General features: G+C 43.5%; 1 protein-coding gene across 1 annotated transcript; it reads right to left on the bottom strand.

Moving 5' to 3' along the window:
- Nucleotides 1–9,319: 9,319 nt before the first annotated feature.
- On the bottom strand, nucleotides 9,320–18,336 carry LOC121561818 (zinc finger and SCAN domain-containing protein 22-like). Its single transcript, XM_041874265.1, has 4 exons — nucleotides 18,302–18,336; nucleotides 12,222–12,333; nucleotides 11,713–11,840; nucleotides 9,320–10,563 (listed from the first exon to the last, which is right to left on the bottom strand). The coding sequence occupies exons 2-4, from the start codon at nucleotides 12,322–12,324 to the stop codon at nucleotides 9,658–9,660; spliced, it is 1,137 nt and encodes a 378-aa protein (XP_041730199.1). The 5' UTR covers nucleotides 12,325–12,333; nucleotides 18,302–18,336; the 3' UTR covers nucleotides 9,320–9,657.
- Between the last annotated feature and the right edge of the window lie 5,626 nt (nucleotides 18,337–23,962).

Raw genomic sequence — 23,962 nt, 5'->3', positions numbered from 1 at the left:
CTAAAAACCTGTTTTCACTGTCATTATGGGGTATTGTGTGTAGATTGTTGAGTTTTTGTTTTAGAATAAGGCTGTAACGTGACAAAATGTGAAAAAAGTCAAGGGTTCTGAATACTCTCCGAATGCACTGTAAGCTACCACATACAGTGCCGTCAGAAATTATTCACACCACTTGACTTTTTCCATATTTTGTTGTGTTACAAAGTGGGATTAAAATGGATTTAATTGTCTTTTTTTTGTCAACGATCTACACAAAATACTCTGTAATGTCAAAGTGCAAGAAAAAGTCCAACGTTTGTATTTTAAAAAATCATGACAAATAAAACACAAATAAAACTGTATCTTAATTAGATAAGTATTCAACCCCCTGAGTCAATACATGCTGTGAACCTTTCTGGTAAGTCTCTATGAGTTTTCCACACTTGGATTGTGCAACATTTGCCCATTATTCTTTTAAAAATTCTTCAAGCTCTATCAAATTGGTTGTTGATCATTGCTAGACAACCATTTTCAGGTCTTGCCATAGATTTTCAAACAGATTTATGTCAAAACTGTACTTTCTGAATGCGAATATAAAAAACATCGGAGTTTAGGTGTTTTTAGATAATTTACTATAAAGGTAAATAAATAACATCATTTTTTATTTATTTTTTTCATTTTTTTTCAAGAGATGATTGAATAGTTTGACAACCCAGTTTGTAAGCTTTTAAATTATATCAATCTCAACTATTTTTTATTTTCCTGTGATGAAGACATGGATGTCTCATGGTATGGCTCAGATAGAGTTCAATGTGTCAAATCGGAGGGCCTGTTGTCTGGACCTATGGCAGTCTCTATGAGGGTGCCACAGGGTTCAATTCTTGGGCCGACTCTTTTCTCTGTGTATATCAATGATGTCGCTCTTGCTGCTGGTGATTCTCAGATCCACCTCTACGCAGACGACACAATTTTGTATACATCTGGCCCTTCATTGGACACTGTGTTAACAAACCTCCAAACGAGCTTCAATGCCATACAACACTCCTTCCGTAGCCTCCAACTGCTCTTAAACACAAGTAAATGCATGCTCTTCAAACGAACGCTGCTTGCACCCGCCCACCCGACTAGAATCACTACTCTCGGTGGGTCTGACTTAGAATATGTGGACAACTACAAATACCTAGGTGTCTGATTAGACCGTAAACTCTCCTTCCAGACTCACATTAAGCATCTCCAATCCAAAGTTAAATCTAGAATCGGCTTCCTCGTAAAACTGACTATCCTACCGATCCTTGACTTTGGCGATGTCATTTACAAAATAGCCTCCAACACTCTACTCAGCAAATTGGATGTAGTCTATCACAGTGCCATCCGTTTTGTCACCAAAGCCCCATATACTACCCACCACTGTGACCTGTACGCTCTTGTTGGCTGGTACTCACTACATATTTGTCGCCAAACCCACTGGCTCCAGGCCATCTATAAATCACTGCTAGGCAAATCCCCACCTTATCTTAGCTCATTGGTCACCATATCAACACCCACCCGTAGTATGCGCTCCAGCAGGTATATCTCACTGGTCATCCCCAAAGCCAACACCTTTGGCCGCCATTCCTTCCAGTTCTCTGCTGCCAATGACTGGAACAAACTGCAAAAATCTCTGAAGCTGGAGACTCTTATCTCCCTCACTAACTTTAAGCATCAGTTGTCAGAGCACCTTACCGACCACTGCACCTGTACACAGCCCATCTGAAATTAGCCCACCCAACTACCTCATCCCCATATTGTTATTTATTTAGCTCATTTGCACCCCAGTATCTCTATTTGCACATAATCTCTTGCACATCTATCATTCCAGTGTTAATACTAATTGTAATTATTTTGCACTATGGCCTATTTATTGCCTTACCTCCATAACTTGCTACATTTGCACACACTGTTTATATATTTTCTGTTGTATTTTTGACTTTATGTTTTGTTTTACCCCATATGTAACTCTGTGTTGTTGTTTTTATCGCACTGCTTTGCTTTATCTTGGCCAGGTCGCAGTTGTAAATGAGAACATGTTCTCAACTGGCTTACCTGGTTAAAAAAAGGTTAAATAAATAAATAAAATAAATGGTGGGGTATGCAAAACTTTGAGCACCTTTATCTCAAATCAAATCACATTTTATTCATCACATGCTTTGTAAACAACAGGTGTCGACTAACAGTGAAATACTTACCTACGGGCCCTTCCCAACAATACAGAGAGAAATAGACAAGGAATAGAAAGGTAAAACACGTAATATAAAAAATAATAATAGATACACAATGAGTAACGATAACTTGGCTATATACACAGGTACCAGTACCAAACCAATGTGCAGGGTTACGAGGTAATTGAGGTAGATATGTACATATAAGTAGGAATAAAGTGACAGATAGTAAACAGTAGCAGCAGCGTAAGTGATGAGTTAGTGCAGAAAAGAGCCAACGCAGATAATTAAATAGTGGTCCTCTGTAGCTCAGCTGGTAGAGCACAGCGCTTGTAACGCCAGGGTAGTGGGTTCGATCCCCGGGACCACCCATACACAAAAATGTATGCACGCATGACTGTAAGTCGCTTTGGATAAAAGCGTCTGCTAAATGGCATATTATTATATTATATTATTAACCAAATAGCTACCCGGACTAACTATTTAGCAGTGGTGGTGGTAGAAGCTGTTCAGGGTCCTGTTGGTTCCAGACTTGGTGCATCGGTACCGCTTGCCATGCCGTTGCAGAGAGAACCGTCTGTGACTTGGTTGACTGCAGTCTATTAAAAAATGTTGTGCCTTCCTCTGACACCGCCTGGTATAGAGCTCCTGGTTGGCAGGGAGCTCGGTTCCAGTGATGTACTGGGCCGTACGCACTACCCTCTGTAGCGCCTTGTGGTCGGATGCCAAGCAATTGCCATACCAAGCGGTGATGCAGCCAGTGAAGATGCCCTCAACCTTTTGAGGATCTGGGGGCCCATCCCAAATCTTTTCAGCCTCCTGAGGGGGGAGAGGCGTTGTCGTGCCCTCTTCAAGACTGTGTTGGTGTGTTTGGAACATGATAGATCCTTAGTGATGTGGACACCGAAGAACTTGAACCTCTCGACCTGCTCCACTTCAGCCCCGTCGATATGAATCGGGGCGTGCTCGCCCCTCTGTTTCCTGTAGTCCACGATCAGCTCCTTTGTCTTGCTGACGTTGAGGGAGAAGATGTTGACCTGGCACCACACTGCCAGGTCTCTGACATCCTCCCTATAGGCTGTCTCATCATCGTCGGTGATCAGGCCTACCACCATTGTGTCCTCTGCAAACTTAAGATGGTGTTGGAGTCCTGAGCAGCTATGCAGTCGTGGGTGAACAGGGAGTACAGAAGGGAACTAAGCATGCACACCTGAGGGCATGGCTGCCATGTTCGCGTTTTTCCCGCAAATAGGGCTACTTTGAAAACGATGCCGCAGGTGAAAATGTATTGGTTGCAGGTTTTTGGGCTACTTCTAAGTTGCACCACGGCCACCATGGCATTTTTCTTTAAAAAATAAATAATCTATTTCACTGTGACCTGCTGCTGCTGACTATCAGGCAGTGAGGCAGGCTGTTGCTGAGCGAGTGGTGGGGAGGGTCGGAGGGGTGTGTGTGTGTTGGGAAAGCACTGCAGCATGCAGCTTAGTTCACTATTGGCTGAGTCACATGAGTGAGTGGAGACAAAGCAGTATGAGCACGTTGTGACAACTTTTTACCAGTAGGTAGGCTATTTAACTTATTATGCACCAGTGGAAATTTGAAATGGAAGTTATGGAACTCCCTCGCGTGCTTCTGTTATAGGGAAAAGTCCTCAATGAAATTGACATTAAATGTGGAGAATGATACATTAGCATCTGTTGGCCATCAAGTTGGCTATTAATTTATATGCCATTATAGGCTACTGTAGGCTGCCATTTGATACAATAAATATGTTGAAATGACTATACAGTGGGGAAAAAAAGTATTTAGTCAGCCACCAATTGTGCAAGTTCTCCCACTTAAAAAGATGAGAGAGGCCTGTAATTTTCATCATAGGTACAACTATGACAGACAAAATTAGATTTTTTTTCTCCAGAAAATCACATTGTAGGATTTTTTATGAATTTATTTGCAAATTATGGTGGAAAATAAGTATCTGGTCAATAACAAAAGTTTCTCAATACTTTGTTATATACCCCTTGTTGGCAATGACACCGGTCAAACGTTTTCTGTAAGTCTTCACAAGGTTTTCACACACTGTTGCTGGTATTTTGGCCCATTCCTCCATGCAGATCTCCTCTAGAGCAGTGATGTTTTGGGGCTGTCACTGGGCAACACAGACTTTCAACTCCCTCCAAAGATTTTCTATGGGGTTGAGATCTGGAGACTGGCTAGGCCACACCAGGACCTTGAAATGCTTCTTTACGAAGCCACTCCTTCGTTGCCCGGGCGGTGTGTTTGGGATCATTGTCATGCTGAAAGACCCAGCCACGTTTCATCTTCAATGCCCTTGCTGATGGAAGGAGGTTTTCACTCAAAATCTCACGATACATGGCCTCATTCATTCTTTCCTTTACACGGATCAGTCGTCCTGGTCCCTTTGCAGAAAAACAGCCCCAAAGCATGATGTTTCCACCCCCATGCTTCACAGTAGGTATGGTGTCAATCTCGCAAATTGACCATTTATAACTGTTTGTAGTCTTAACATCTGGCACATAATAACGGCATAATTGGCAGAAAATAACCTAACATTTGTTTTTGAAAGTTTGTCCAAGTGTTTCTTGCTTAGAGATTTCGAGATCCTCTGTCCAACTTTCATCACTCAAACTCTCATGTCGGATTTATCAATAGTTATGCACAAAAGGGATTTACTTACAATTATAAACCGTGTTCGAGCCCTGAATACTGAACGGCTGAAAGCCGTGGTATATCACACCACATACCATGGGTGTGACAAAAAAGTACTTTTACGTTGGTAACCAGCTTATAAAAGCAATAAGGCACCCTGGGGGTTTCTGGTATATGGCTAATATACAGTAGCTTGCGAAAGTATTCACCCCCCTTGGCATTTTTCCTATTTTGTTGCCTTACAACCTGGAATTAAAATGGATATTTGGGGGGGTTTGTATAGTTTGATTTATACAACATGCCTACCACTTTGAAGATGCAAAATATTTTTTTGTGTGTGAAAGACAAAGAAACAGAAAACTTGAGCATGCATAACTATTCACCCCCCCAAAGTCAATACTTTGTAGAGCCACCTTTTGCAGCAATTACAGCTGCAAGTCTCTTGGGGAATGAAAAATGTATGCACTCACTAACTGTAAGTCGCTCTGGATAAGAGCGTCTGCTAAATGACTCAAATGTAAATGTAAAATGTATGTCTCTATAAGCTTGGAACATCTAGCCACTGGGACTTTTACCCATTCTTCAAGGCAAAACTGCTTCAGCTCCTTCAAGTTGGATGGGTTCCGCTGGTGTACAACAATCTTTAAGTCATACCACAGATTCTCAATTGGATTGAGGTCTGGGCTTTGACTAGGCCATTCCAAGACATTTAAAAAGTTTCCCCTTAAACCACTCAAGTGTTGCTTTAGCAGTATGCTTAGGGTCATTGTCCTGCTGGAAGGTGAACCTCCCTCCCAGTCTCAAATCACTGGAAGACTGAAACAGGTTTCTCTCAAGAATTTCCCTGTATTTAGCACCATCCATCATTCCTTCAATTCTGACCAGTTTCCCAGTCCCTGCCGATGAAAACATCCCCACAGCATGATACTGCCACCACCATGCTTCACTGTGGGGATGGTGTTCTCGGGGTGATGAGAGGTGTTGGGTTTACGCCAGACATAGCGTTTTCCTTGATGGCCAAAAAGCTCAATTTTAGTCTCATCTGACCAGAGTACCTTCTTCCATATGTTTGGGGAGTCTCCCACATGCCAAACGTGTTCGCTTATTTTTTTCTTTAAGCAATGGCTTTTTTCTGACCACTCTTCCGTAAAGCCCAACTCTGTGGAGTGTACAGCTTAAAGTGGTCCTATGGACAGATACTCCAATCTCCGCTGTGGAGCTTTGCAGCTCCTTCAGGGTTATCTTTGGTCTCTTTGTTGCCTCTCTGATTAATGCCCTCCTTGCATGGTCCGTGAGTTTTGGTGGGCGGCCCTCTCTTGGCAGGTTTGTTGTGGTGCCATATTCTTTCAATTTTTTAATAATGGATTTAATGGTGCTCCGTGGGATGTTCAGAGTTTTGGATATGTTTTTATACCCAACCCTGATCTGTACTTCTCCACAACTTTGTCCCTGACCTGTTTGGAGAGTTCCTTGGTCTTCATGGTGCCGCTTGCTTGGTGGTGCCCCTTGCTTAGTGGTGTTGCAGACTCTGGGGCCTTTCAGAACAGGTGTATATACAGTTGAAGTCGGAAGTTTACATACACTTAGGTTGGAGTCATTAAAACTCATTTCTCAACCACTCTACAAATTTCTTGTTAACAAACCATAGTTTTGGCAAGTCGGTTAGGACATCTACTTTGTGCATGACACAAGTAATTTTTCCAACAATTGTTTACAGACAGATTATTTAACTTCACTGTATCACAATTCTAGTGGGTCAGACGTTTTTCATACACTTAGTTGACTGTGCCTTTAAATAGCTTGGAAAATTCCATAAAATGATGTCATGTCTTTAGAAGCTTCTGATAGGCTAATTGACATAATTTGAGTCAATTGGAGGTGTACCTGTGGATATATTTCAAGACCTACCTTCAAACTCAGTGCCTCTTTGCTTGACATCATGGGAAAATAGAAAGAAATCAGCCAAGACCTCAGAAAAAAAATGGTAGACCTCCACAAGTCTGGTTCATCCTTGGGAGCAATTTCCAAACGCCTGAAGGTACCACGTTCATCTGTACAAACAATAGTACGCAAGTATAAACACCATGGGACCACACAGCCGTCATACCGCTCAGGAAGGAGACCCGTTCTGTCTCCTAGAGATGAATGTACTTTAGTGCGAAAAGTGCAAATCAATCCCAGAACAACAGCAAAGGACCTTGTGAAGATGCTGGAGGAAACAGGTACAAAAGTATCTATATCCACAGTAAAAGGAGTCCTATATCGACATAACCTGAAAGGCCGCTCAGCAAGGAAGAAGCCACTGCTCCAAAACCGCCATAAAAAAGCCAGACTATGGTTTGCAACTGCACATGGGGACATAGATCATACTTTTTGGAGAAATGTCCTCTGGTCTGATGAAACAGAAATAGAACTGTTTGGCCATAATGACCATCGTTATGTTTGGAGGAAAAAGGGGTAGGCTTGCAAGCCGAAGAACACAATCCCAACCGTGAAGCACGGGGGTGGCAGCATCATGCTGTGGGGGTGCTTTGCTGCAGGAGGGACTGATGCACTTCACAAAATAGATGGCATCATGAGGAAGGAAAATGATGTGGATATATTGAAGCATCATCTCAAGACATCGGTCAGGAAGTTAAAGCTTGGTCGCAAATGGGTCTTCCAAATGGACAATGACCCCAAGCATACTTCCAAAGTTGTGGCAAAATGGCTTAAGGACAACAAAGTCAAGGTATTGGAGTGGCCATCACAAAGCCCTGACCTCATTCCTATAGACAATTTGTGGGCAGAACTGAAAAAGCGTGTGCGAGCAAGGAGGCCTACAAACCTGACTCAGTTACACCAGCTCTGTCAGGAGGAATGGGCCAAAATTCACCCAACTTATTGTGGGAAGCTTGTGGAAGGCTACCCGAAACATTAAACAATTTAAAGGAAATGCTACCAAATACTAATTGAGTGTATGTAAACTTCTAACCCACTGGGAATGTGATGAAATAAATAAAAGCTGAAATAAATCATTCTCTGTACTATTATTCTGACATTTCACATTCTTAAAATAAAGTGGTGATTCTAACTGACCTAAGACAGGGAATTATTACTAGGATTAAATGTCAGGAATTGTGAAAAACTGAGTTTAAATGTATTTGGCTAAGGTGTATGTAAACTTCCGACTTCAACTGTATACTGAGATCATGTGACACTTTGAATGCACACAGGTGGACTTTATTTAACTATTTATGTGACTTCTGAAGGTAATTGGTTGCACCAGATCTTATTTAGGGGCTTCATAGCAAAGGGGGTGAATATAATTTATATGCACGCACCACTTTTCCGTTATGTATTTTTTAGAATGTTTTGAAACAAGTAATTTCTTTCATTTCACTTCACCTATTTGGACTATTTTGTGTATGCCCATTACATGAAATCCAAATAAAAATCCATTTAAATTATAGGTTGTAATGCAACAAAATAGGAAAAACGCCAAGGGGGATGAATACTTTTGCAAGACACTGTACCATGGCTAACGGCTGTATCCAGGCACTCCGCGTTGCGTCATGCTTAAGAACAGCCCTTAGCTGTGGTATATTGGCCATATACCATACCCTCTCGTGCTTTATTGGTTAATCATAGCAGTCAAACTAGTTAAATCGACATCCATTGATGGAAAATGATCTGGCAAGTTTAATAAGGGCAAATTATATTTTCTCTTGCGACATATTCAAATTAGTTTATTACGTCATGTCATAGTTCACAATCATTATTATTTTGATAAACCAAATGTAGCTTCTAACGTAGTTACAAGTTACATCGATATTCCTTCTTAATTGGCTTGAAAACATTATGGAGAAAAAAAAATATTGTATAAATGTGGCAACTCCTCTCTTGCTGTGGGAAATAAAAATGGGATGATGATGTTGATGTGAGCCATGACCAGCCTTTCAAAGCATTTCACAGCTACAGATGTGGGTGCTATGGGGCGATAGTCATTTAGATAGGTTATCTTGGCGCTCTTGGGCACAGGGACTATAGTGGTCTGCTTGAAACATGTAGGTATTACAGACTGGGTCAAGAAGAGGTTGAAAATGTCAGTGAAGACACTTGCCAGCTGGACAGCGCATGCTCTGACTACGTGTCCCGGTAATCCGTCTGGCCCATGTGAATGTCAACCTGTTTAAAGGTTTTACACACGTCAGCTACGGAGAGCGTGCTCACACAGTCATCCGGAACAGCTGGTGCTCTCGCATGGTTCACTGTTGGTTGCCTTGAAGCGAACATAGAAGGCATTTAGCTCGTCTGGTAAGCTCGTGTCACTGGGCAGCTCGCGGCATTGGTTTCCCTTTGTAGTCCGTGATAGTTTGCAAGCCCTGCCACATCCATGCGGATGTTGCCTGTAATCCATGGCTTCTGGTTGGGATATGTACATATGGTCACTGTGGGGACAATATCATCAATGCACTTATGACTGATGTGGTTACTCAATGCCATCGGATGAGTCCCAGAACAATATTCCAGTCTGTGCTAGCGAAACAGTCCTGTAGCTTAGCATCCACATCATCTGATCACTTCCGAATTTAGAGCGTCCTCGTACTTCCTGTTTGAGTTTTTGCTTGTAAGCAGGAATCAGGAGGATAGAGTTATGGTCAGATTTGCCAAATGGAGGACGAAAATGTGAGCATACCCAGATGCTCAATGGAGGGACTTAGAGTACTTTAAAAAATAAAATCTTACCCTAAGACACTTCGCATGATCACTATAATATGTCAGCTAAAGAATGGTTCCCAGATATCCCCTGTGTAAAACTCAAGCCACAGTGCTACGATTTCTCCCCATTGTGGACACTCTTATGTCTGGTAAGGTTAGTCAGGAAGGAGAAGCTCTTGTAACATAGTTTGCACTTGAAGGGCTTCTCCTTGGTGTGAACGGTCTGATGCATCTTCACATAATTCGCCTGAGCGAAGCGCTTCCCACATGTGGGGCAGGCGTACGGCTTGTCGGCATCCCCCCTAATGCTCTGCCTCCCACGCTGTGACCCAATAACACCAGAGGAAGTAGAAGCAGGAGCCACCACCCTCAGGTGGTTAGTCTTTGAGCTCCCTCCTTGACCTCTAGCCATTGTTTGGGTGTTGTTGGGATTGTGTGCTGTATTGGTAGGGTAACCATGAGGTAGCTGAGGAAGGCTAGACCCAGGTCCAGGCCCATGCCTTTTATGAACCCAGTCACTAGGCATTAGACGAGACCCGGAAAGAGAAGACAGACTTCCTGTTAGACTCCCACCAGGGGGCTCTCCCACCACTCTCTCTGAAGGCTGAAGCCCAGGGTGACTTGCTCTGTTCATCATGGATACTGTTTTGTTTGTATCATAGGAACAGGAGGGTCTACCTCTATCAGTCCCAGGCCCTGCTTCATCCCTGCACTGAGACTGTGAAGAAAAGGATCTGGGCTGCAGACTGGATCCCTGACTGGAGCCTCTGTCTCTCTTATGACCACCAGGACTGAGGTTGTTCAGTCCACCTGTCCACTGGTTGTGTTCTGTGTAGTTGTGGTGGTGGTGGAGTCTCTGTCCCTCGCGGTTCGGTCCTGGATCCGACTCAGGAAGGAAGAGCGATGGCTCCTGATCCATGGTCCCGATCCGGGGCCAGGGTTTGTGACCAGCCGCTTCAGAGGTCCACTCTCTCCCACCAGTAACACTGGATATCAGCAAGTCCTCATGGACTGCAGACTGTAAACACAAATGGAAGAGAAAATCATAAAGGTTTATATAAGAAACCTTTTGCTGTACACACAGAAACATGACATGATATTCTAAAATATTAACCACAGTCAATGGGGGTATGGGGGATATAATCGGGTTGGGTTGGGGGGGATATGGGGGATATAACTGGGTTGGGTTGGTGGATATAACCGGGTTGGGTTGGGGGATACTTTGGAAAAGGTTCAACATTACATGAAAACACTTTTCATCAGTGAAGCATTTTTACAGACACCATCACACCAACCATCACCATATCATCTACTCTGCCTCATCATACTCATTTTTTCCTCAGTTCACCTCATCCAGTTCCCTACTACATCCAAAACCAACAGAATTAACTACGAACTAACTAACTAGTATTACATTACATATCACTATACTCAGGATACACTATACTGGTGTATCCTGAGGTATCTCCTCTCTGAGAACCTCTTCCAGCAGTATGTACAGGCGAATGGCCTCACTCCCATGTGGACCATCAGGTGCATCTTCATGTGGGATGAGTCGGAGAAACAAGCCCAGCCGAGGTGGCAGCCAAACTATTTCTCCCCCGAGTGCATCCTCTGGTGGATCTCCACCTGTTTGGGGAAACTGAAGGCTTTCCCACAGAACGAACACGGGAAGCACTTCTCTTCGCCACCGGATCTGCTGATAGCGTCACTACTACTGTCATTTGTGAATGGGCTTGTGTAGCCACTTAGTGTTGAGGCACTGGCATTGTCTGAGGTCTGGTTTAACATAAGGAGATTGTGAGGAGGACGAAGGCCAGGGAGTGTCTGTGTTGTCGTAGGGTCCATGTTCCAGTTGATAGATCCTATAGAAGGCAGGCTGAAGGCAGCACCTGTTAGGGGGTTAACCTGAGGCGCCATCAGTCTCTCTGAATCACAACTATAGGAGCAGGATGGAGCATTGCTAGTCTGTGTCTGTTCTCTCCCGCCACATATGGACACCTCCCTGTCTCCGCAGACCAAATCTACGCCTTGGCCTGGTCTCAGCCAGTTTGCTGTCATGGAGACTAAGATCGGATGTTGTTTTGTGTTTGACTGTCTGTTTCTGTTTGTGGTTAACAGTATTGTACTGCAGCGCAGAGTTGAGGACGCTGTCCCATCCACTGACCTCCACTATGTCGCCTCTGGTTCTGCCCTGCTCAGTGATGTTGTCCCCTGGGCCCTTGGTTGCACCCGTCTGGGTCTGGGAATCCAAGATGGCCGCCCAGTCTCCTCTGTTTGCCTCCAGCCAGCCACCTGCAGGAAGACGTTACAAAATAGACTTTACAAACATGGCAGAGAAGTTTTCTGAGTCAATTACCTGGTCAAGTTCATACATTATAATGTGTGTTTTGGTATGTAAACATAAGTTGTATTGATTACATTTTATCAATGAAGAAAATTAAGAATGAATAATAGCCAGGCGCATCACTATTCCCATTGTAGATCTATTACTGTATTACATTTTAGTCATTTAGCAGACGCTCTTATCCAGAGCGACTTACAGTTAGTGAGTGCATACATTTTCATACTGGCCCCCCGTGGGAATCGAACCCACAACCCTGGCATTGCAAGCGCCATGCTCTACCAACTGAGCTACACAGGGTTGTATGTAGGCTATATGTATTTCTCCCTTACCTTGCTCCCCCATCTTTAGTCCACTCAGCAGGTCAATGCTCTCTAGTCCGTCCTTTATTGTCTCTTCTTTGACCAGCAGCAGATCAGGCTTCCCATCCTCCATGTCTACTGACTGTAAGAGATACAGAGTGAGAGGATGTTGGATCAAGAAATCTCATATGAGCACCCTGCTATGGAGCATCTTCTGATTGGGCAAAGAAGGATTGCTATTAGTACTATGCAAACATGTTAGTTAATTTGATACTATGGGAGTTTCATCTGGGTGGACTGAGCCCTGCAAACACTGCTCACCCCGTTCCCATCCCAGCCCTTGCATCCAGCGACTTGAAGGAGATCTGTCGAATTCTCAGTCTGCTCTGCTCTCACGTGGTTGGCCAGGGACCTGGTAAAGTCTCAGCTTACTCAACAAATTGCTGCAGATTACCCTATGCCTGTTAGCTCTTATGTGAATGAGCTGAATACCCCCTCTGACTTTAAATCTCGTAGGGGGCTAATGCACCTAAATGTGCGTAGTATGATTTTAAAAATGGACACAATTGACATTTGGGTTCAGAACTAGTATCCTGACATTCTGGTTCTCTCGGAAACATGGTTAAATGGTTCTGTCTCTGATAAAGACATTGAAGTAAATTATTATAATGTATTTAGATGTGACAGATTACAGAAAGGGGGAGGAGTGGCCATATACAGTGCCTTCAGAAAGTATTCTTATTCCACATTTTGTTGCGTTTCAGCCTGCATTCAAAATGGAGTAAATAGATTTTTTTCTCACAATACCCCATAATGACAAAGTGAAAACATGTTTTTAGAAATGTTTGCAAATGTATTGAAAATAAAATACAGAAATATCTACTTGACATAAGTATTCCCACCCGAGTCAATATTTAGTAGAAGCACCTTTGGCAGCGATTACAGCTCTGAATCTTTCTGGTTAAGTCTCTAAGAACTTTCCACACCTGGATTGTGCAACATTTGCCCATTATTCTTTTCAAAATTCTACAAGCTCTGTCAAATTGGTTGTTGATCATTGTTAGACAATCATTTTCTGGTATTGACATATATTTTCAAGTAGATTGGTCAAAACTGTAACTTGGCCACTCAGGAACATTCACTGTCTTCTTGTTAAGCAACTCCAGTGTAGATTTGGCCTTGTGTTTCAGGTTATTGTCCTGCTGAAAGGTAAATTAATCTCCCAGTGTCTGGTGGAAAGCAGACTGAACAAGGTTTTCTTCTAGGATTTTAGCTTCATTCTGTTTTATTTTTATCCTGATAAAATCCCCAGTCCTTGCCAATTACAAGCATACCCATAACATGATGCTGCCACCACTATGCTTGAAAATATGAAGAGTGGTACTCAGTAATGTGTCGTATTGGATTTGCCCCAAACATAACAATTTGTATTCAGGACAAAAACTGAATTGCTTTGCCACATTTTTCTAATTTCTAAAAACCTGTTTTTGCTTCGTCATTATGGGGAATTGTGTGTAGATTGATGAGGGGAAAAAACAATTTAATCAGTTTTAGAATAAGGCTATAACGTAACAAAATGTGCAAAAAGTCAAGGGGTCTGAATACTTTCACGAATGCGTTGAGTTTAATCTGACTCAATTGATCTCAAAACCCACACAGCTAAATGTCTTACTAATAACCCCCATAAATATTTGTCTAGTGGAGTATTTGCATATGATCTCAGTGATAATTGTCCCATAGTATGTATTAGAGATACCAAACAGCAAAAATACTCACCCTTGTTTAATTAAAAATATACATTTTTAAAAATTCTCTCCTCAAGGGTTTTTACATGACATGCTCTACTCTGATTTAGCCACTGTCTCCTGTATTCCTGACCCTGAGTTGGCTCTAGAAAATGTATACTCCATATGTATTCCTCTGGCAGATAAACACGCCCCTTTTAAACAATTCAGAGTCAAAGATAGATCTAACCCCTGGTTTTCTTCGGAGCTATCTGAGCTCCTTCAGATGAGAAATCAGGCCTGGTCCAAAGCAAGGAAAACTGACTCTGTAGTGGACTGGCACTCTTTCAGACAACTGAGAAACAGATGCGCTATTTTCATTAAGAAAGCTAAATCAAGCTACTTTGAAAGCTCCATCTCTGACTGCTGGTGATTTTGAAAACAGTAAATGCACTGAAGCATAGACATTCCTCTTCTTCCCTGCCTAAGCAAGTTCTGTCTGACTCTGGCATTATAACTGAGAAGAATATGAGAAGTGATGCTTTTAATCATCATTTTACCTCGGCAGGCTTTTTATTTGAGAGAAACTGTGGTTTAATTGACACTGGTCAGTCAATCGACTGCTCTTCCCTCTGCCAGCCTCTAGCTGACTCGACGGTTAACCAGTCAACTTCTAGTGAATCTTTGTTTTCATTTCATCAATTTACTACATGTTATGTACTAGATTCCTTTTAACCTCTACGGGATCGGTGTCTCGTATACGGGACGGTTGAGCTAACGAGCTAATGTGATTAACATGACTGTTGTAAGTAACAGCAAACTTTCCAGGACATAGACATGTCTTATATGGGCAGAAAGCTTAAATTATTGTTAATCTAACTGCACTGTCCAATTTACAGTAGCTATTACAGTGAAAAAAATACCATGCTATTGTTTGAGGAGAGTGCAAAACAACAAAAAACGTATCACGGCAACTGGTTTGATACATTCACCTAAGGGTCCCAGAGATAAAATGTAGCATAGTTTTGTTTGATAAAATCAATTTTTATATTCAAATGTAGGAACTGGGTTCTACAGTTTGAACCCCGGCCATCTAGATGTGTGAAAGTTAGTGCATAAGCTAATGTTCCATCATGTATGACATTCCTGGGAGTGTGTCAACTTACATTTTGTATTACCATATAATTTTTGTATGTTCTCTATAGTTATGTACTTGAAAATGTATCAATTGACCAATTCGGCACATTTGGGCAGACATGATAATAGTCCAGTATTGCAACGCTTCACTGGATCAATCTGAAACTTTGCACACACACTGCTGCCATCTAGTGGCCAAAATCTAAATTGCGCCTAAACGGCAATATTATATTGTGGCCTTTCTCCTACATTTCAGAGATGATGGAACAAGAAAAAAAAAACTCATGTTTTTTTGTTTGTATTATCTTTTACCAGATCTAATGTGTTATATTCTCCTACATTAATTTCACATTTCCACAAACTTCAAAGTGTTTCCTTTCAAATGGTATCAAGAATATGCATATCCTTGCTTCAGGTCCTGAGCTACAGGCAGTTAGATTTGGGTATGTCATTTTAGGCGAAAATTTAAAAAAAGTGTCCGATCCTTAAGAAGTTAAAGGGACATATTCATAATCTCCAGCACCACCATCAACATCAACATACACTACATGACCAAAAGTATGTGGACACCTGCTCGTCGAACATCTAATTCCAAAATCATGGGCATTAATATGGAGTTGGTCCCCCTTTGCTGCTATAACAGCCTCCACTCTTCTGGAAAGGCTTTCCACTAGATGTTGGAACATTGCTGCGGGGACTTGCTTCCATTCAGCTACAAGAGCATTAGTGAGGTCGGGCACTGATGTTGGGCGATTAGGCCTGGCTCGTAGTCGGCATTCCAATTCATCCCAAAGATGTTCGATGGGGTTGAGATCAGGGCTCTGTGCAGGCCAGTCAAGTTCTTCCACACCGATCTCAACAAAACCCTTTCTGTATGGACCTCTCTTTGTGCATGGGGGCATTGTCATGCTAAAACAGGAAAGGGCCTTCCCCAAACTGTTGCTACATAGTTGGAAGCACAGAATCGTCTAGAATGTCATTGTATGCTGTAGGATTAAGATTTCCCTTCACTGGTACTAAGGGGCCTAGCCCGAACCATGAAAAACAGCCCCAGACCATTATTCTTCTTCCGCCAAACTTTACCATTGGTACTATGCATTGGGCAGATAGCGTTCTCCTGGCATCTGCAAAACCCAGAGTCGTCCATCAGACTGCCAGATGGTGAAGTGTGATTCATCACGCCAGAGAACACGTTTCCACTGCTCCAGAATGCAATGGCGGGAAGTTTTACACCACTCCAGCCGACGCTTGGCATTGCCATGGTGATCTTAGGCTTGTGTGCGGCTGCTCGGTCATGAAGCTCCCGACGAACAATTATTGTGCTGACGTTGCTTCCAGAGGCAGTTAGGAAGTCGGTAGTGAGTGTTGCAACCGAGGACTGACACGTTATGCGCTTCAGCACTCGGCGGTCACGTTCTGTGAGCTTGTGTGGCCTACCACTTCTAGTCTGAGTACTGAATACTGCCAAATTCTCTAAAACGACGTTGGAGGCGGCTTATGGTCAAAAAATTAACATGAAATTCTCTGGCAACAGCTCTGTTGAACATTCCTGCAGTCAGCATGCCAATTGTAAGCTCTCTCAAAACTTGAGACATCTGTGGCATTGTGTTGTTTGACAAAACTACACATTTTAGAGTGGTTCCCAACACAAGTTGTACCTGTGTAATGATCATGCTGTTTAATCAGCTTCTTGATATGCCACACCTGTCAGGTGGATGGATTATCTTGGCAAAGGAGAAATTCTCACTAACAGGGATGTAAACAAATTTGTGCACAACATTTGAGAGAAATAAGCTTTTGTGCATATGGAACATTTCTGGGATCTTTTATTTCAGCTCATGAAAAATGGGACCAACACTTTACATGTTCGTTTATATTTTAGTTCAGTATAACTGTTTTAAAAATTTATTGGCAGATAGAATTCAATGTGTATCTACTGATGGTGTTAAATCCTGTTTTCTGGACATAACAAAAGGTATCCCGCAGGGGTCAATTCTGGGTCCTGTACCTTTTACTGTTTACATTAACAATATTGTTGCAGTTTACAAAAAAATTGTAACCTGCACTTGCATGCCGATGATACTGTTGTGTATGCTATTACCCCCATGATTCACCAGGCTTTATCTGATCTACAGTCTGCCTTCATCGTATTACAGAAAAACTTTATTGACCTGAAATTAGTATTGAATGCAGATCAAACTAAGCATATGTTGTTCTCTAGAGCGCATAAAAATAACTCTGATGATTTAAGCATATGTACTTTGGATGGTGTCCATATTGAACGTGTCCCTGCTTACAAATGTCTGGGCATCTGGAGAGATGAAAATCTGTCTTTTAAAAAGAATATGGATGAGTTATTTAAGATGAGAATAAAAATAGGCTTATTCTATAGAAATAGGTCATGCCTCTCACTAAATAGTAGACAGCAAATTATTCAGTCTATGGCGACATCATCTATATGAACGCAGCTGCCACTTCATTAAAGCCGTTAGATGCTATTATCATTATTGGCGACAGTTTTAGTACTCATCAATGCATTCTCTACCAGAAAGTTGGTTGGCCCTCTTTGATGTCACGTAGGTTGATACATTGCTATATTTTCATTTATAAAGCCCCTTTACAAAAACTCCCACTGTACCTAACATTATTACTAAACTTTAGACTTATGAGTTACCACACCCGGTGTCAGGGTTGGCTAACTCAGGAAATTCATTTGGTCTCTACTAAGTTAGGTTCATCAGCTTTTAGTTTTCTTGCACCTTATTTGTGGAACAATCTTCAAAATGTTCTTACATTTGATGTTTTGGTGCCTCTAGGGCAATTCAGAAGGATGATTGAGGACCTTAATCCTGATGAATGTGTTTGTATTTTATGACTGTTTTTCTTTCTAGTTGCATTTTGTATTTATATTTTGATGTGTGTATTTTCTCACATTTCTGTAATTCAGGGCTCATCTGTAAAAGAGACCTTGGTCTCAGTATGACTCCCTGATTAAATAAAGGCGAAATAAAAAACGTGTTTGTTAATTTGATTACTTGACACTAATGGTTTCATCATTAAAAGGCATGGTCCCACAGTTAAGACAAAATTAAATCCACAAAGCAAAGGTCCTCCACCTGTCTACATAGTCTTATTCATTATGATCTAACAGGCTAAACTGATCATAGATCAGCACTCCTACTCTGAGAGGCTTTGTGGATACGGGCCCTGACCTAATACCATTCAGACAGTAGTTCACAGTGGGCTCACCTCAGTGAGACTGTGTGTGGTCCTGTGCTGCTCAGCTGGTTCCTCTGTGGGTTCAGGAGGAGGTGTAGTCTGGTTGTCCTCCATGACCATGGTCCCCTCAGGGTTCCCAAGACCCTCCTCACACCCCTCCTCCTTCACCAGCAGCACCTCTGGATCCTCCTCCTCCTGGAAGAGAGGTGATACAGATTAAACAGACATCCACTCCATCAGATATGTACTGTACACACGCACAAACAGATAATAAGAACGAATCCGTTGGACGGGCAACGTAGGGGGGCATGTTTTTTTTCAAGACCTCCTATGTGGATATATGTATAAACATTTTTAATTATAATAATTAAAGTGTTCAATCAATTGTATTTGTGGAGTGGCTTTGTTACAACTATGAACCCGGTATATTTATAACAACTAAATAACACCAAGACTCTGGCTCTATGCACGTTTATATATGAGCTCAGTGGTTGTTCATTTGGCTCAGGATTGTGTTAAGCCGGTGTATTTCATTTGGTGGTGTTGGGTATGGGTGAGTTTCATTTGTTTGTGTTCATTTGGTGATTGGTCGATGACTCCCAATCGAGGTAACGAGTGTCAGCTGTCGGCTCGTTATCTCTGATTGGGAGCCATATATATTCTGTGTGTTTTCTCCTTTGTGTGTGGGTTATTGTTTCCGTGTTGCTGTTAGTTTGTATCAGTATTTTGAACTTCACTATCGTCGTTTTGTTGTTTTCTTCGTGGTTGCTTTAAATAATAAAGTCATCATGTTCACTCGCACGCGCTGCGCATTGGTCCGCTCCTTTTGACGATCGTGACAGAATAACCCACCACAAAAGGACCAAGCAGCGTAACAAGCGGCAACAGGACCTCACACAGGGACCCTAAGGTCGGGACATGGGAAGAGTTATTGGATGGAAAGGGTCCTTGGGCACAACCGGGGAGAATATCGCCTCCCGTGAAGAGCTGGAGGCAGCCAAAGCCGAGAGGAGGTGGTGACGAGGAGGCAGCGCGCAGGCGAGGCTGGAAGCCCGTGGAAGAGAGGCAACCCCAAGAAATTTTTTGGGGGGGCACATGGCTTAGGCGACTGGGCAGCAGGAGGCTGCCACAAGGAGAGCAAGGAGAAGAAGGCTAACGGAGGCTGACCAAGGGGCATTGGGTAGAAGCAGGGAGGAAAGTGTGTGGCTACGGCGTGAGGGACTGATGTGTGTTGCCAGTCCGGTCCGGCCCGTTCCTGATCCTCGGTTGAGGCCAGTGGTGTGTGTTCCCGTACGGACCGGCCTGTTCCGTACTCAAGCACCAGGTCTACGGTGCGCGTCGCCAGCCCAGCCCGGCCTGTTCCTACTCCACGCACCAGGGATACGGTGCGCTCGCCAGCCCGGCCCGGCCTGTTCCGGCCACTCGCACCAGGGATACGGTGCGCGTCGCCAGCCCAGCCCGGCCTGTTCCTGCTCTCCGCACTAGGCGTGAGTGAGTCCCCAGGGTCCAGCATGCCCTGTTCCGGCTCCCCGCACTAGCCCTGAGATGCGTGTCCTCAGCCCGGTACCTCCAGTTCCGGCACCACGCATCAGGCCTACGGTGCGTCCCCAGGGCCAAGCATGCCCTGTTGCTGCTTCCCGCACTAGCCCTGAGATGCGTGTCCTCAGCCCGGTACCTCCAGTTCCGGCACCACGCATCAGGCCTACGGTGCGTCCCCAGGGTCAAGCATGCCCTGTTGCTTCTCCCCGCACTAGCCCTGAGATGCGTGTCCTCAGCCCGGTACCTCCAGTTCCGGCACCACGCACCAGGCCTACGGTGCGCCTCAGACGGCCAGAGTCTGCCGTCTGCCCAACGGGCCTGAACTGTCCGTCTGCCCAACGCCGTCTGAACTGCCCGTCTCCCACCGGGCGCCTGAACTGCCCGTCTGCCCAACGCCGTCTGAACTGCCCGTCTGCCCAACGCGGGCCTGAACTGCCCGGTCTGCCCAACGCCGTCTGAACTACCCGTCTGTACTGAGCCTGCAAAGCCGCCCGTCTGCCATGAGCCTTCGCCCGCCAGACAGGATCAGCCAGAGCCTTCCGCCAGACAGGATCAGCCAGAGCCTTCCGCCAGAAATATCATTACAAGCGCCAAGTGTGCTTGATAATAGTGAAAATCATCACAAAAGCAATAATGGCATAATTAATATAAGTGTTGATATGACACCAGTCCAAAAGTTAATTATCAGTTGGAACATGTCCATCTCACATAGCCTAAACAACGAAAGTGTGTTGCTGAATTTGTTTTCTTGCTTGAGATGTAGGGCCTGCTCTCGCAGTGATGACATTTTGTGCTGATAATGGCCCATAGAATTCTCACCGGCTTGTTCTATTCCGAACGGTGCCCTCCTCTCTCCTGTCTCACCGTTTCATTTGGTGGTGGCGCTGGCACCTGCTCAGCGTGCACAATTATGTTTTGCGCTTGGGAGTAGATTCAGGTTGAGGCTTAGAATCAGAAGAATACTCATCAGAGATGTCATCATGATTCACTCTTCCCCACCATCTGAGTTGGTTTCATTCAGATTTTGTAGCAACGGTAACAAGTGCATCCATTTGTCTTGGTCTTCTTGCCATTGTAAATTACGCACGCTCTCACTGTGTACTCCAAGTAGGCCAGAATAGATTGACAGAGTGAGTATATACAGTGGGGAAAAAAAGTATTTAGTCAGCCACCAATTGTGCAAGTTCTCCCACTTAAAAAGATGAGAGAGGCCGGTAATTTTCATCATAGGTACACGTCAACTATGACAGACAAAATGAGGAAAAAAAATCCAGAAAATCACATTGTAGGATTTTTAATGAATTTATTTGCAAATTATGGTGGAAAATAAGTATTTGGTCAATAACAAAAGTTTCTCAATACTTTGTTATATACCCTTTGTTGGCAATGACACAGGTCAAACGTTTTCTGTAAGTCTTCACAAGGTTTTCACACACTTTTGCTGGTATTTTGGCCCATTCCTCCATGCAGATCTCCTCCAGAGCAGTGATGTTTTGGGGCTGTCGCTGGGCAACACGGACTTTCAACTCCCTCCAAATTTTTTCTATGGGGTTGAGATCTGGAGACTGGCTAGGCCACTCCAGGACCTTGAAATGCTTCTTACGAAGCCACTCCTTCGTTGCCCGGGCGGTGTGTTTGGGATCATTGTCATGCTGAAAGACCCAGCCACGTTTCATCTTCAATGCCCTTGCTGATGGAAGGAGGTTTTCACTCATAATCTCAAGATACATGGCCCCATTCATTCTTTCCTTTACACGGATCAGTCGTCCTGGTCCCTTTGCAGAAAAACAGCCCCAAAGCATGATGTTTCCACCCCCATGCTTCACAGTAGGTATGGTGTTCTTTGGATGCAACTCAGCATTCTTTGTCCTCCAAACACAACGAGTTGAGTTTTTACCAAAAAATTCTATTTTGGTTTCATCTGACCATATGACATTCTCCCAATCCTCTTCTGGATCATCCAAATGCACTCTAGCAAACTTCAGACGGGCCTGGACATGTACTGGCTTAAGCAGGGGGACACGTCTGGCACTGCAGGATTTGAGTCCCTGGCGGCGTAGTGTGTTACTGATGGTAGGCTTTGTTACTTTGGTCCCAGCTCTCTGCAGGTCATTCACTAGGTCCCCCCGTGTGGTTCTGGGATTTTTGCTCACCGTTCTTGTGATCATTTTGACCCCACGGGGTGAGATCTTGCGTGGAGCCCCAGATCGAGGGAGATTATCAGTGGTCTTGTATGTCTTCCATTTCCTAATAATTGCTCCCACAGTTGATTTCTTCAAACCAAGCTGCTTACCTATTGCAGATTCAGTCTTCCCAGCCTGGTGCAGGACTACAATTTTGTTTCTGGTGTCCTTTGACAGCTCTTTGGTCTTGGCCATAGTGGAGTTTGGAGTGTGACTGTTTGAGGTTGTGGACAGGTGTCTTTTATACTGATAACAAGTTCAAACAGGTGCCATTAATACAGGTAACGAGTGGAGGACAGAGGAGCCTCTTAAAGAAGAAGTTACAGGTCTGTGAGAGCCAGAAATCTTGCTTGTTTGTAGGTGACCAAATACTTATTTTCCACCATAATTTGCAAATAAATTCATAAAAAATCCTACAATGTGATTTTCTGGAAAATTTTTCTCTCAATTTGTCTGTCATAGTTGACGTGTACCTATGATGAAAATTACAGGCCTCTCTCATCTTTTTAAGTGGGAGAACTTGCACAATTGGTGGCTGACTAAATACTTTTTTTCTCCACTGTACCATTTTTAGATTATAATTAGAATAGATCAATACAATAGAATGGCCCGCCCTGTTCTTTATTCACAATTGGTGATAGCATAATTATGCATTGTTCGCTTCCCCTTGCGCATCAACTCATCCATTCTCCCTCATCATACTTTAGCCTACTTAATTTATTTAATCTGTTATTATATGTGTGAAATTCGTTTCAGTATAGTTTAGGTTCAGCTTCGAGGCAATTATCGGGGTGATTATCAACTGGGCACGGCATCTTCAACTATCGGGAGAAGGTGGGGAGCAGGCCCTACCCTCAGGAGGAGGGGCAACGAGGAAAACCAAAATGATATGCCCTCCTAAAACGGTCTATAACACCAGTTCTGTTTGTGATATTAAGATTCTGACAAGGACAGTGTGTATTATGGACTTATTTAGGAAAAGTCAAGGACGGAGGGGGCCTGACTTTAAAAATAGCAGAGTAGACTAATGTATTTTTTAAATTCTTGAGCAGTCCAAATGACTGCTTTAGCGCTTCTATTGTGGGTTTTATAGTAATGACATGTAATTTAACTGTAAAAATGTATTTGTCTACCTTATGTGGCATGAACGCAACACGTCATGATGTTTTCATCCGATTGTAAATCAAATCACTTTAAAAAGTAGGTTACCTTCGCACGTTAGTCCAAAATAGCATCCGAACGACTTACATTTCTGTCTTACAATATGTAGCCCATTTGTCTGATGTGGTCAAAAAAGAGAATGTCTTGCCATACTCTTGGGCTATACATACTGAGACAGAGGGGGGCTGTTTTGGTTGCTCGGATGCTTTATCTGACAATGATGGGTCTTTCTGTCTGCGCGCGTCTCGGCCAAATAAATTATAAATATATTTGGACGGGTATGGAGATACAGTATGGCGGGCCAGGCCCCCTAAGGCCCGCCCATAATGCCGGCCCTGTAATAAACACACTTTCAACATGGAGTGTTTACCCATCCCCGCTACAGCTATAAAGCGCTGCTGGGTATATGCAGAATAGGGTGAGATCAGATGTGATGTATACTAAAGAGTCTCAATGAAAGTCTTAGAATGAAAAGTCCCATTGTGTTTATTAAACATAAACAAGTGTTAAATACACCATATGAAAACCACACATACACGTCTCTGCGTGCCTGGCAGACATCTCAGCTTGGATGTTGGCCCACCACCTCAAGCTCAACAAGACAAAGCCGCGGCTCCACGGTGTCCCCCTCCCAGAGTGCAAAGAACATCAAAGCAGTGACTCGCTCCTGCAGGTTCATGCTCTACAACAGGGGTGTTGAGTGTGACACGTGCTCTATAACATCCATAGAGTACGACCCTTCCTCACACAGGAAGCGGCGCAGGTCCTAATCCCTGCGCTTGTCACCTCCCATCTAGACTACTGCAAC

Source organism: Coregonus clupeaformis, unplaced genomic scaffold (genome assembly GCF_020615455.1).
Source record: "Coregonus clupeaformis isolate EN_2021a unplaced genomic scaffold, ASM2061545v1 scaf1058, whole genome shotgun sequence".
NCBI lineage: Eukaryota > Metazoa > Chordata > Actinopteri > Salmoniformes > Salmonidae > Coregonus > Coregonus clupeaformis.
The sequence above is the reverse complement of the archived record's forward strand: the minus strand, read 5'-3'. Positions and strand labels throughout refer to the sequence as shown.